The sequence below is a fragment of the Lagopus muta genome, chromosome 7 (assembly GCF_023343835.1).
Source record: "Lagopus muta isolate bLagMut1 chromosome 7, bLagMut1 primary, whole genome shotgun sequence".
Lineage (NCBI taxonomy): Eukaryota > Metazoa > Chordata > Aves > Galliformes > Phasianidae > Lagopus > Lagopus muta.
In genome coordinates this window covers 19,546,224-19,560,595 of record NC_064439.1, presented here as the reverse complement: position 1 = coordinate 19,560,595, position 14,372 = coordinate 19,546,224, and the positions used below count along the sequence as shown (strand labels likewise).

The 14,372-nt window shown below is 35.7% G+C and overlaps 1 protein-coding gene across 4 annotated transcripts in view; it reads left to right on the top strand.

The window, feature by feature from the left end:
• The window catches only part of LOC125695676 (macrophage mannose receptor 1-like), a 61,942-nt gene extending 51,678 nt beyond the window's left edge, over positions 1 to 10,264 (top strand). For all 4 annotated transcript variants that reach the window (XM_048950452.1, XM_048950451.1, XM_048950449.1 and 1 more), the window contains 9 exons: positions 16 to 185; positions 1,266 to 1,368; positions 2,369 to 2,598; positions 3,555 to 3,720; positions 4,519 to 4,671; positions 6,610 to 6,726; positions 6,882 to 7,049; positions 9,604 to 9,657; positions 9,947 to 10,264. In XM_048950452.1, coding sequence (XP_048806409.1) covers positions 16 to 185; positions 1,266 to 1,368; positions 2,369 to 2,598; positions 3,555 to 3,720; positions 4,519 to 4,671; positions 6,610 to 6,726; positions 6,882 to 7,049; positions 9,604 to 9,657; positions 9,947 to 10,188 — 1,403 coding nt within the window. In that variant the 3' untranslated portion in view covers positions 10,189 to 10,264. The remainder of the gene's footprint in view (positions 1 to 15; positions 186 to 1,265; positions 1,369 to 2,368; positions 2,599 to 3,554; positions 3,721 to 4,518; positions 4,672 to 6,609; positions 6,727 to 6,881; positions 7,050 to 9,603; positions 9,658 to 9,946) is intronic.
• Positions 10,265 to 14,372: the final 4,108 nt, after the last annotated feature.

The following is a 14,372-nucleotide window of genomic DNA, read 5'->3' as shown; positions in this document are numbered from 1 at the left end:
TTTCTTCAACTCCAGCTTTCCTCACCTTCCATATGAAAGATTTTCTTACTGACACATGGATTGGATTAAATGATATAAATCATGAGCTGAAGTTCCTCTGGACAGATGGAACAGGAGTTTACTTTACAAATTGGGCCAAAGGCTTCCCATCAGGACATATGGGATCATACTCATACGATGGCCAGGTAAATAGCGATCAGAAACTGTCCATTGATAAGTGCTTTTAGATTATGCCTTTAGGCATTTGCTGGGATTTGAAACTTTACTAGTTTCATATCTATAGAATTTACTAGCAGCACTGACCTCACCGTAGTTGTTTTTCTTTTTTTTCCCCAGAAACCTGGCATTTTTAAGCATTACTTTAGGTGTTATTCATGGTGTTACGTATTGTGTTGATAAAGTGATCACTTACAAACCTTACACATACAAATCCAGTAAGTTGCTGTGTTAGCTGTTGACAGGTGCTATGTGCTATAGTGTGAAAAATTTTAGTCTCTATTTTATAAATTTCAAATTTATTTTTACTTCACCTCAGCAAAAAGAAAGGACATACCATAGTTTATAAAAGTACTTTGCAGCTTTTCAATTGGAGATATTTAAATGTCAGTGCATTTTACTTACTATGTATTACTGTAAGTTTTTCTTTGTGTAGTTTTTGCTGGATAGCAAAATTTACTAAGAAAATAGTGTATTAGACACTATTTGTTTTGTTTAATATGTGCTAACAAAGTTTCTAGATACTGTGTCCCTGTAGTAGAATTTGAAATTTCACTGTAAAGGTGGTACTCAAAGGCTGCCTTTGAGTAGCAGTTGTCCTGAGTTTGCTGCCTAGTATTATAGCTTGCAATAAGAAATTTAAAGAGACTGATATTTCAGAAATGTGACATTGTCCATTGAAGTTCCTGTTTTTTGGTTTTTTTTTTTTTTTTTCTCTTGAGCAAAGTTAATCTTTTCTACAGTAGTTGATTTAATTTCTCTTTAAATTGTCTGTGGCTTTCCTTTTCTTCATGCTGTATGCCTGGAGATGGGGGGGGTCCAGAAAGTTCTTGTCTGCCTATTCACCACAAGGTTGCTCAAGATAGAGCAACATTAAGAAACTCACGAAGTGGCAAGAGGAACAGAAACTCCACATCATTAAAAACTTATGAAGATATGATAATAAAATTAGAATGTTATTTCTGTGTGAAGACAAAAATGAGAGACTGAAGTTTCTTATTTATATTTTCTAGTTATTTGTAACTGATTTTGTATGTTCTTGCCCCAAGGCTGATTGTGTTGTCATGAGAAATAATCCTGTTAAGGAAGCAGGGAAGTGGGCTGATGAGAGTTGTGATAACAACAGAGGATATATATGCCAAATTAAAGCAGGTATTGCTGTTTTCTTTTAAAGTATAATCAAAGCTTATGAGTTTGCAGGATCTTGCTGAGGTGTTAAGTGCTGGATTTCAACATGATTTCATTCTTAATAAAGATACATCAACAAATTGCTTTTCAGTCAGGAACATCAGTATCATGTTTGTCAGACCAAAGGTCGACTTAGAGATTACTCCCAGCTGATTCCTCCCAGTAAATGCTGTGTTACTAACTTCCTGAGCTGGAATTTATATCTAAGTATTCGTGTTTAGTATGAAATTTCACTGTAAGGGTGGTACCTGCAGATCAATGGCTGCTTTTCAGCAGTAGCAGTTCTAATTTTGCTGTGCATAGTATTATAGCTTAAAACAATGCATTTTAAGAAACTGATATATCAGAAATATATCCAAATGATAATTGTTCTGTGATTTTTGTCAGTCATTTTCTGAACATATTGGCTTTTAGAATGTATTCTGGGGAATGCTGAATTGTACAAGCTGCATGAACTGTCTAGAGTGTGAATGTAACTCATTCACAATGAGCTTGAGCTGATCTACCTCCAAGAGGAAACTAAAAACAATGAAACCTGACTTTAAATATCAGATTGATTTCTAAGAGCTGGTCTATTTTGTAGTTTACATTTTCTCTGGCAAAAAGATCTCTTGAAAACAACAAGCAAAGCACTTCTGTTGATGAAAAGTTGTGTCATACTCTATTCCCAATTCATTTAAGTTGTTATTCCCAATTTAAATTATACTGTTCTGGAAGATTACACAGAATGCTCCTTCACTTTTTGTCGTGAGTTGCTCTAGACAGCTTTTTTCCTTTTGATAGCTCTGTAATTGATTTTTATTACAGAGTCTGGCCTACAGAATAGCACGTTCAACCCATGGTGGTCAGGGAATATGAAATGTAGAAAAGAGACAGGATGCTCTATCTTATTTACAATTAAAAGCAAATCATAATCACCTGTTGGACTAGTATATGAGCTGTTTTTTCTTCCTTTATTGTACAGATGCTGAGTTTATCCCTTCTACAACTACAGACCCAAAAAGCATTATCCGTTATGGGAACAGTAGTTATTTGTTCATCCATACTAAAATGAATTGGGAAGATGCACGAGAAAACTGCAAACGTGATCAGTTTGACCTTTCCAGCATCTTAGACCCCTACAGTCATTCATTCCTGTGGCTGAAGATATTAAAGTATGGGGTACCTATATGGATTGGCCTTAACAGTAATGTGGTAAGAGCATCAAATTATTTGATTGTGCTGTTGCTTTTCTTACGGGAAAAATCAGAAAATGCAAAGTCATATCTTTATATTTTTAACTTATAAATTAATATCTTGGTCCTAAATACTTTTTTTACTGTCAGATCTACAGATAGAGATCTCTACTCTTCCATTACTCTTCCTAAATTGTATGCAGCATACAAACTTTTAGTACTTTTTCTGTGACATTAAGCTCTATGCATTTCCAAACAATACATTCCAGGCTAGCATTTTGAATTATCTCTTTTTAGAGAGTGTACAGTGTTTATTTTGAGATAAAAACCATGTATTTTAAGATGTACAATGAAAATCATTTATTCTAAGGTAACATTGGTTCTGTTACAGTCACTCTTCCAACGTTTTGATGATAGTTAGCCAAATGATTAAATAATTGATTTATTTTATTTGTCTGCGTTCTCCCATTTCCTTGATATTTAGGTACATTCTTGTATTAAATTAAGCCTTCTTTTCTGCTCAGCAAAGGCACTGGTCCCACATTCCCTCCATTTGGCTTAACACACAAATGCAGTAAAAACTAGTGGGCATAATATACCATTTCTTAAATAATAAAATATTCTTCATACTTAATAAACTAAATTATTCAGTTGCTTTCACAAGCATAGGTAGGAGATAAATTGTTTTTTAAATGTACTTTAACATAAAATATTCTATATTTCTTGAAGCCCAAGGGGAAAAAAAATTACTCTTCCCACTTTACTCCTAAAAACTATTTTAAGTTAAATTATTAGTACATTCAAGTAACAGTTTTGTTAAGTTTAGAATTCATTCAGTGTCACTTACTCTGTACTTCTTTTTGCTAAAAATCATTTTTTGCCCTAAATGAAAACTTCTTGCACAGGCATCTTCATAACAGACATTTGACTGACAAAGAAATGGTTAATACTGAATTCCTGGGGTTTTGTTTTCAGACAAATGGGCGTTATGAGTGGATTGATAACTGGAGAATGAAGTATACTAAGTGGGCTGAAGGAGAGCCAAAGCAAAAAATAGGCTGTGTTTATCTAGACATTTCTGGATCCTGGAAGACGGGATCCTGCAATGAAAGTTACTTCTCTGTTTGCAAAAAGCCTGATGGTAAGAACTGGAATCTAACAATTGCAATTGTATTGATCATCTAGTTAATCGTGCTGGGTGGTATGTTGATGTGTATTAAGATGCTGTGTTTTATTTCAAGAACAAAACAAATGAAATTATTTAAATTTAATTGAAATTAAATAACCTGCCTTAAAGTGAGGGCCAACACAAAAAAACAAAGCTAGTGTGACTGAGTAGCCATTGCTTTACATTAATAGTTATATATAAATTTTATTCTGATATCATCATGTAAAAAAAGATGAAGGAACTTGAATCAAAAGGTAATGAATAGTGGCCATACTGGTATGGTGTTAAAGGAGAATGGCTGAGTGACTAAGCCATAAAGAGTTACACGAGGTGTTTTCTCTTAGCAGCTTTCCAGGTTTTTCCTTTATAGCTGAACAATAAATTACATTGAAATTACTGAAATGTTTACAGATGCTCCTTCAAATCTTTTCTTCTTTCCCCCTCCTCCCCCCCCCCCCTCCCCCACACACACACATTAGCTATTACAGTGACTAAAGAGTAGAGACAAAAATGTGTTAAAGCATAACAGTGTGCTAGGGTTCTTTGATAAATTGGATTTCTCAAGGCTGCAATTGAAATACTTTTTTTCATAGATTAAGGACATTTTACTGTTGTGTTGCAGTAAGCAGTACAGACTGTCAAGTTAACTTTTGTTAAACACTTGAATAAGTTTTCTAATTTTCTGTTAGAATAGTCTGTGATAAAAGAATGTATAGGACAGTGTGTTTGTAAACTTTTTCCTTTCCATTTCCTTCTTTTTCTTTTTTACAGTTCAAGCTCCTACTGAACCCCCTCAGCTTCCAGGGAAGTGTCCTGAATCAGAAGGACACCGTTCTTGGATTCCTTTCCGAGGTCATTGTTACTATATAGAATCTTCATCAACAAGGAACTGGGCTCAGGCATCATTAGAATGTCTTCGACTGGGTAAGTATCATCAATTAAAGAGCCCATCTTTTGGACTTTTTCCTCTCTGTGGAAAGCTGAACATGCAATATACATTTTGTGATTTCAAGAATGGTCCAAGTGTTGGATAGTTAAATCTAATTATTACCTTTGGAGAGATGGAAAATAGCTGTCTACCACTGGTACATGCTGCCTTTTATGTGTACCAGGCATTAGAAGAGCTATGTGGCCTGGAGTGAAGGTCAAAAAGAGGAAACTTTGTCCTTTGGCCCTGCGAGGAGATAGTCAACCTCATCACAAAATAGCAATCGCTAAATCTTGGTTTAGTGGAATTGTTTATCATTTGCATACCTGATGTGATTTGCACTTCGATTATTCCTGTTTAGAATCCTGATAGTTTAATTTCCTTTTCATATTGTGGTGCCTAGGCCTGCGCACAATGCCCAAGTTAAGGCTGCACCACTGTATAGCAGAGTGGGGCAGTCACTTCCTTGATTAGCTCACTATTCTCTGCATGATATGCTCTACGATGTGGTTGGCCCTTTTGGCTGTCAGAGCATGCAGTTGACTCATATTCAACTCGCCATTTATTTGCCTTGATGTCTTTAACGCTTGGACACTGGTGCTGAGGCTGTTGTATAGTGGCCCTAGAACAGAACTGTACAGGATGGTGTACCTTTCTCTAGTCCATAATTTGAGTTCTCCCTCTTGCTTCTCTGGGCTTGGGAAAAGTGGTCTTTGGTGGGCTGATGGCTTCTTTGATTAATCAGGAGTAGCCAACGAATGGTACTTCTTGGGTACCACCTCTGCTAATGTCTCTCTGTGTTCAGGATGTGTAGAGAAGTTTTTTCATGACAAACGTAACAGTAACAAAATATCTGAATCATTCTGCAAAAGAGGAACAAGTAGAAAAACATGAAGACTACAGTGAAAAAAGAGGAACGTTCATGTTCTCCTATATTTTGCTGTCCCTACTTGCACTCTGTTTTTTGTTTGCAGTTGGGCATTTTCCAATTATATCTCATCCACAATAGAATTTTTAGAATTTATCTCTAGCTCAACAGTACTCCCCATTTCTTTCATATTTTCATTCTTTTTAACTCTACCTTCCTTACCTGAGAAAAATACCTTCAAATATTCAGTAGCCCAATCAAAGCAACCATTGTAGTATTGACTGGATTGTAGACTCACACAGAATAGAGCTGAAGATGGTCTTCATTTAGTGTTTAATGACATTCCAAACAAGGTTACATAGTTCATTCTCTCTGCTGGCACACTGCAAGCTTCATGCTGTGATGTCTTGACTTTGCCACAGCATCAAACAGAATGAATCATTATGGCAGAATGCCTAGTATTGTATGTGAATGACTAACGGGGTATCTACCATGCTAACTGGGCAACAGATGACCAGCATGATTTTTCTTTCTATAATGACTGCAGTCAGAATATAGGGAAATAAACAAGACCTAGTTGAAGAGTTTCAGAGATGATTGTGCTTCAGAAAGCCAGCAAATGTGCTATACATGATCTATATAAAGGCTTGGAAAATACTTAATCATCAATATGTGAAGTTAAATTGTGCACAGACTGAAGAGACAACTACTTTTTACTTTAATCTTGTGATTTTTTGTGTCGAGACTTTTTAATATTAAAACATCAGTAGAAATTATTACTGTGTAACATATTGGCTTGTATTTTTCCCTGAGCTGTTGTTCAGTTTTGTTGCTATTTCCCAGTGATGAGAAAACAGTGCTAGTGCAATGCCTTAGATATGGTAAGAAATACATCAGCAAAAATACATGAGTTCTTCATTTGATATTATCAAAAATTAGGTTTTATTCTGAATTTCAAAACCTACCTGGAACTTGGCACAGATAGTCAGTGGTAAAAATAAGATTGACAACAAGAGTGCATTGCACTGTAAGACTTTGAGATCTTTGTTCTCTTTGGATATTGCAGGTGCCTCTTTGGTATCAGTTGAAGACTCAGCTGAAGCCAGCTTTCTGACATACATAATTGAACCACTTGAAGGGAAGACATCAACATTTTGGACTGGAATGTACAGAAATGTAGATGGTAATTTCTTCACTTCTCTATTGCATTTCAAGAGAAATTAGAAAAGGTAATAGGGAAAGCTAGTAATCAAGTAGATTTCTCAAGAAGGCAATAAACACAGAGCAGAAAATGAATGCTATCTTGTTTTTGAGCGTGTTCAATATTTTCCCACTTAGGGGAATGGCTGTGGCTAGACAACACTGCGGTGAATTTTGTCAACTGGAATACAGGAGAGCCTTCCCCTCAACAAAATGAGCACTGCGTTGAAATGTATGCAAATTCTGGATACTGGAATAATATCTATTGCACTTCCTACAAAGGCTATGTTTGTAAAAAGCTAAAAAGTAAGTGCTATGTTTATATTTTTTTAATGTAAGGAGTATTCTTATTGTGTGCTAGTATTAGTAGATGACTTTTACACACAGTGCATTTTAGCTGAGCATTTTGGGTTTTTATAAATAAGAAGAGAACGACATTTGCATGCCAACAGAAAGAAAGAATAACTCTTGTAGGAAAGTAGAAGGGCTGATTAGCATTTAGATCCCTTTGAATTGTTTTGAAAATATTCTGTTTCTATCTCAACTGTTCCTAGTGTATGCCCTTTACGAGTCTGCCTGTTTTGTGTTGACAGTTGTTCAGTTATCATTTTGTTAATGTTCTTTGCACACACAAATTAGTTTATTTGAAAATATATTCCTCAGGAAATCCCCTCTTTTTAGTACGGGGGGATAACCTTTACTCATTTCCATCTGGCAGGCTCATATGTGTGTTATTTCCCAGTGTAAAGCAGTTCTTCTGTTAATTGATTATTTTTGAATTGTGAATTACCAATCAATTTTGGTATTTTATCTCTATGTTTTGCTGTTTTGAGAAGGCAAATGAAAATTAAGGCAAATAGCATAGTTTGTATGTAGTGAACTATAATGTTCCTGAAATAACAGAATGTGCAAATCTGGCACATTTAGGGCATATGTTTTCCTAAAACTCATACCACTCATTTCTTCCAGTTTGTATTGCGATATCTACAATCTCTTACTAATATTTACTGAGGAGAACAAAATACATTTAGGGGCTGAGATGTTCAGTTCCCTAAAAATGAGAGAAATTCTGCTGTCCTTCCTAAGAATTTGCTTTCATGCTGCATTTTCGTGACTTACTCAGATACTTGTAACGGTGACTGTATCTGTCATAGGAAATACTGTAGAACTGTTGGACTTAGTCATCCATTCAGAGTTTACTATCTGTCTTTTTACATTGTGACTGGAAAATGAAAGGACAATTTATTTTCATTCTTTTACTAAAATAGTCATAGAGGCAGATAACAAATGTTGCAATTAATGGCCTCCCCTTTCTTTTCAACCATTCATGTCTCTTCTTCTTACTGACACTGTTATTCACCTGTTCTGATACTAAACCAATTCTGAGAGGTGAAACAGGTGAACAATAGTTTTGATTAGCTTCAACCAATCTAGCTTCCTGAGCTGGAATGTTATTGAGTCAGTGCAATGCAAGTATCAATGCAAGGACTACGTAGTTGCTCACTGAGGGACAGGTCTTGTTTGAGTCTTATGCTGCTGTAGTAATGTAGCTTAGGTCAGCAGAATTTTGCAAAACTGTGGTAGTGCTAAATGGAGTGTTAGAAGCATCATTTTACTTAGTTTCTTTCACAGTGCCTTGTAATGTTTGCTGCTTTCTGAAAAGGCTGCAAATGCAAAACTGACTGAAATTTTCCTGTAAAATAGATGCTATATCCTGTTCCACTTGCTAAAGTAGAAATTATCTCAGTAACTTGAAATTTTGGAGCTGATCTGTTACATGAATAATCTAACTTATAGTTTTGTAAATAAGTAGGTAGTTTAAACAACAGTTCATCAGTTCTACAGGTGCTAGTGGATTGGACTTGGTTAGGAATATTATGTTCATGGCATTTCACTATAAGATGTCAGAGAATCACAGAATTGTAGGGATTGGGAGCGTCTCTGGAGATTGTCTAGTACAACTTCCTGCCTAAGGCAGGTTCCTACAGGAGGTTGCACAGGAAAGTGTCCAGGCAGGTCTTGAATATCTCCAGAGAAGGCAACTCCACAAACTCTCCAGGTAGTCTGCTCCAGTGCTCTGTCACTCTCAAGTAAAGAACTTTTTCCTCATGGAACTTGCTGTGTTCCAGTTTGTACCCATTGCCCCTTGCCCTATCACTGGAAAGAGCCTAGCCCCATCCTCTTGAAGCTTGTCCTTCAAATTTACGAGCATTGATTAGATACCCTCATAGACTTCTCTTCTCCAGGCTGAAGTCTCTCAGCCTTTCCTCATAAGGGAGATGCTCCAGTACCCTCATCATCTTAGAAGCTCTTCAGTGCTCTCTCTCTAGAAGTTTCCTATCTTTCTTGAACTGTAGAGCTCAGAACTGAACACAGTACATGCTAAGACACTTTGGAGTTCGGGAATAGACTTAATTGTCTGTGGAGGCAAGTCATCTCTTAGTAAAATAAATATACTTGCTATTAATATGTAGAATAATGAGTACTACAAGGATTTATGATTGTACTGAGGATCGTGTTTGAGCATGTCTGTCCTAAAGAAGCTGTATAGTTTTTCTTGTGGTTTTACATTGGTGTGGGAATCTGCCCCCATAGTGTTCATTGATGTTCTTTGACGTTCAATTTGGTATATTTATCCTGCTAGTTTATGTAAATTCATACATGAGAGACCATAGCACTATAGACCACTGCGCTTTGACTTTTGATATATGTGTAGAGCTTTGTGTGAGATTTGTATTACTGTATATTTTTCTGAATATGGTTTTCACTATGATTCTTCAAATTGCATAATTTTAATATAAAATAAATAAATAAAAAAGTAATAATAACATAATTCTTCTTCAATGTTTCAAAATACCAGCAACTGAAATACTGCCATCAGCTGAAATGCCACCAGCTGAAATGCCTACAAAGGGTAAGGATACTTGCTTATTTTCTTTAAGGTAGACAAAAAAGTATCCAGTGGAAGATCATTTAAAAAAAAAAAAAATCATATTTTATATCATGCATCCTACATCTTCTGTAGGATCTTCTACATATTCCTACCTTTTCCAAGTAGTTGGGTGTTTCCTAGGAGCACATTATGTCCTAGTAGACAATGATATACTCCAATGAGTATCTGAACAAAACTTTAAAATAAAAATTTGTGATATGAAATGCAGCTAGCTTTTTAAAATCAACTTATTATTTATATTTGTTTTCAGCAATGACGAAGGATGAGGAGGCCCCTACTCTAAGCCATGGTAAAACAGGAATTGTAGTTATTGTTGTCGTCATCATCCTTGCTGGAAGCAGCCTTGCAGGCTATCTCTTCTACAAAAGAAGAAAGAATCGCTTGTCAACAAATGACAGCTTTGAGAACAATTTGTATTTTAATAGTGATGGAACTGGAGACACAAAGGATCTTGTGACCAACATAGAACGGAATGAACATGCGACACTATAGTATAACAAAATTGATGTAATATGTAATGTAATACGTAATGTAATGTGCCTTGTTTTAATAAAATTATGCAACTACAGTTGCGTATTTTCTCAGTGCAAATACTGTATTAGCCAATTTCAGTGTGTGCATAATATTATGTACAGCATCATGTTTATTTCATAACTTGTGTAAGATTTCAGATCTCATGAGCTTAGGAAAAAGATAATGCTAATTATTAAATGGAACAATAGAAATGGATGCAGTAAAGAAAGTGGAATTTAGGTAGATTCTCTTAAGAAAGCTGTTAAGATTTGAAATTTCTGCACCAAAATCAGTTCAGACACAGAATCTTCAAGCTATTCAACAAACATCTCTAATTCTGCCAGGACTCAAGTATTCCTAGTGGCATAACTACAGTGATAGTTGCTAAGTAACAAACCTGTGTTTAGACATCCTCTTTGAAACCAAGAGTCTGAAAAAATCTTTTCATAGCGAAATTCCAATTCCTGTGATTTCACGCAATGTGGAGAACAAGTATTTAGTTCTCGTTGCTTATCTCTTCTATGATTTGATCAGGTAAAAATGGGAGGCAGGCCTTTGAAATGGAAAAAGCTTGGTTGGCTGGAGTTCTTGCTGGCTACAAGTGGACGTTTCTGGGAGAGGCAATAAAGTTAACAGCAAAATTTCCTTCTTATCAGGGCAGTTAATGAGGGGGAGGGGGAACATTACCAGTATGCAAGGCTTGTAGGAGCATTGTGTTTTGATAATCACGTTACTTCTTTATACTCTCATAATCAATGGCATAGATTTGCAAGGTGTTTGCTGGAAGTCAGGAAAAATTTTGCCTTAACCAATGTATCCATTAGTACTGACTTTGTTTCCTTTCAGAAATGCCTAGATCAGTTACCATTTACATAATTCTTAAATTTCCAAATGCGGGGTTTATATTTCTAATTTTTTCAAATCTTATAAAACACAAATCATATGCGATTCCTCATTCACATATAAAGGTGTATGATATTTGATTTTGTGGTTTCACGTTTGTTCTGTGAAATAAACAGTAGCTAGCTTTGATTTTTAAATGGTTTTGCATTGTATAGTCTTGCCTATGTAAGACTATGTAAGTTTATCCTATGTAAGATAGGATAAACTTAAATAGAAGACACAATCCTGGAGACATTCTAATCTGAACTGTGATCAAATAACAACTGTATTTTCCTGTATCTATACATGGATTATATGCTTAAAACTGAGTCTAAAATGCCAGCTTAATGATCTGGATTTTATATTCATGTAGTGAAGATGGGGAAATCTCTCCTGGAGTCCCTTTTCTCTTTCTGCCCGTGTCCTTTTCTAATAATAATAGCAGATATTTCTTCTGCTATTCTCCTTTTTAACACACATTGGTTCAAACTTGTCTGAAGATTATTACTTCTAATGGTTCTTCATCCCAGCTGGTGTGGTTTACCAACTAGAAACTTCCTGTTCAACTTGGATTAATGATGCTAAAGATCATGATATTTTAACAATATTATTGAAACAGAAGGAAACATATGTGAAAGCAGTAGTGAAATGCCAAGAGGCTGTGATTGGAATCCCAGCCTTATTGGACTGGCTGTTGTACAAAAGCAAATTGGTGCATTCTCTATCCAAAAGAAGTTTAGTCCTGTTCTGAGGCCCTTCACAGTCCTAAAGACCTCAGCTCACAGCCAATGATTCTTCTGGACAACATTTTGTCATGTGTGTATGTGTGCCGATGTATTAGTGGAAAGAAAACAAAGATTGAAGAGATGTCTCATTTCCTCATTCTCTGTCATACTTTGTAGGTACATCTCTACAGCTAAAAACTGACAGGGAGAGAACGCAGCTTCTGGAGCCTTGCTTATTCTGAATTCATTTACTCATTCTCAGCTAAATGCCACTTAATAGCCAGCATTAGGTGTAGCTACTTCTGTGTAATGCTGTTTCTGTTCTACTCTAAGACATGTAAGATTTTCAGAGAAATATGATATTTAAGCTGCATGTTTTACTGTCTTTCCAATTGCACTTCAATGGGATTGGAGCAAATCTCCTATGAGAAAGAGCAAACATGAAAGCGGTGGCATTTATAGCACAGAACATCATTTAAGTTCCATTTAGTTAGCTTAAGATGAACATTTATACTCTATATATGATGTATATAGCAATGACAATTGGACAATTTTTCAATTTTTGAATGGAAAGCAGAGAAAACAACTTGATTACTTTAAACAATATCTAATTAACGTAAGATGAAATGGACTTGTGATCATTTCCATTTCCTTTTTTTTTTTTTTTCCACCTTTCACATAGTTTCTGTTAGACTGAATACAGGAGCACAAAGTTTTTAAAATCATAATTTCTTTGGTCATATAAATCTTCAAGAAACATTGGGGAGAGTAGTTCTCAAGAGAATGTGGAAAGAGAAATACCTTGTTATTTCAGTCTAACCAGGACTGAGCTGGATTGCAGTAATTTAATTGAACATTATTTGGTGATCTGGCAACATGTCCTCCTTTCCTGCTGCTAAGCTATCGTGTTCCTGACAAGTGACTAAATGCTTAGAAAAGTTTCCAAGACTGGGCTTGGTAAACTGTTCATGTTGCTCTATATACATGAATAAAATCAGTGCATCTTATTGATTGTCATATCACCATTTCTTTCAGTCATTCTTTGCTACAGGGTGTTATTTCTTATGGAAGCAGTCTTCTTTTCTAAGCACCCTTGTTGCTTTTGTGTTCTCCTATTTTGTGTCCTGAGTAGATCCAGCTACTAAAAAAAAGCTAAAACAAACAAACAAACAAAAACAAACAAACAAAAAAAAAACCAAAAACAAAAAAAAATCTTGATTAAAAAGGTTAAAGAGAAAGGATGGATAGAGAAGCAAAAGAGACTTTTTAGGTGATCCTTACTAGCTCATTTCCATAACCCTCTGATTCTGCTGAGCTTTCTTACATTTCGTCCTGGTGCTTCAGGGAGATGAATGAAAAATAAAGATGATGTATCTTGAAAATATAGCATGAAAATGCCAGGTGCTTTTTGTTGCTCTTTCAGTACACTCTGAACCTATCTACAGAAATGTAAAGCTTGTTCCCTCTGTTTGTTAGCATAGAATATTTCTACAAAGATTTTTGGTTTTGGCATTAAAAAAACCCTTTGTCCGAATTGGAAGCTTTGTGATTTTGCTCTTTATATGAGGATTCTGAGTAGAAATTTTACATCAAGCAGGATAAATGATCACATTTTATTTTATTTTACTTTTTTAAAATTATTTTTCTAGATACTTATAACGATGCTTTTTGAAAATGTTTAACTTTAGGGACACATCTTGTAGAACCTGCATGGATTCACCCATTCATTTCTGTGGTAGTAACTGAAGAATGACTTGATGGTAATTGTTAATAGCGTGTAAAAGTTTGCCTTGCCTCTTTGCATCCTGCTACATTTCTTGCGCTTTGTTTCTGTTTCCTCTTTTTTGCAGAAGAGCTCTGACTTCAGAGAGAAGATGGTGAATCTGCACAGTGTAACTTCCTGCTTGGGAGCAGAGATTGCCAAAGGAACAACGCTGACTCCACACAAAACTCAGTGCTGCTTTTCTGAGCGTAGTGCCTCTCTGCTGTCTTCTGATCTTCTTTCTCAATTTTTTGGCTGTGACAGGCTCTTTTCAGACAACCGTGGTGGTGAAACTGACCTTAGTATCTTTTTTCAGCTTCTCTCAGCAGATAATTGATAACAGTCCTTCATTCTCCTGTTGGTTCTCGCTTTTTGGTCCCTTTTTCTTGCCCACTAGTCCCATTGTTTTCTCAGCATTGTAATTCTTGATCTCCCAGTGTTATTCATTTGCATCTGAGTCAGAGCAACAGAAACAGGGTCCCAGCTCTTCATGTAGGTATCCAGGGTTTCCTTTGCCTACAATAGCAGCAATTTTTCAGGGTAAGTCTTATTTTAGCTTCCATAGCAATGATGGACCTTAAGGGGTACTTTCTGTAAATAGAACATCAGGGAACTTATCCCAAACCAGCCTTTCCTGAAGATATGGGGATGGAGATTTTTCAAAGGCCATATTCAAGAGTTTGAGAAGTCAAAAAGTGTTGTAAACATACCACAGATGTGAGTGTTACTGCTTCCTCAACCTCTATGTATTTCTAATGATTTTGCCTACTATAAAGCAGAAGGTTTTTCTCAAA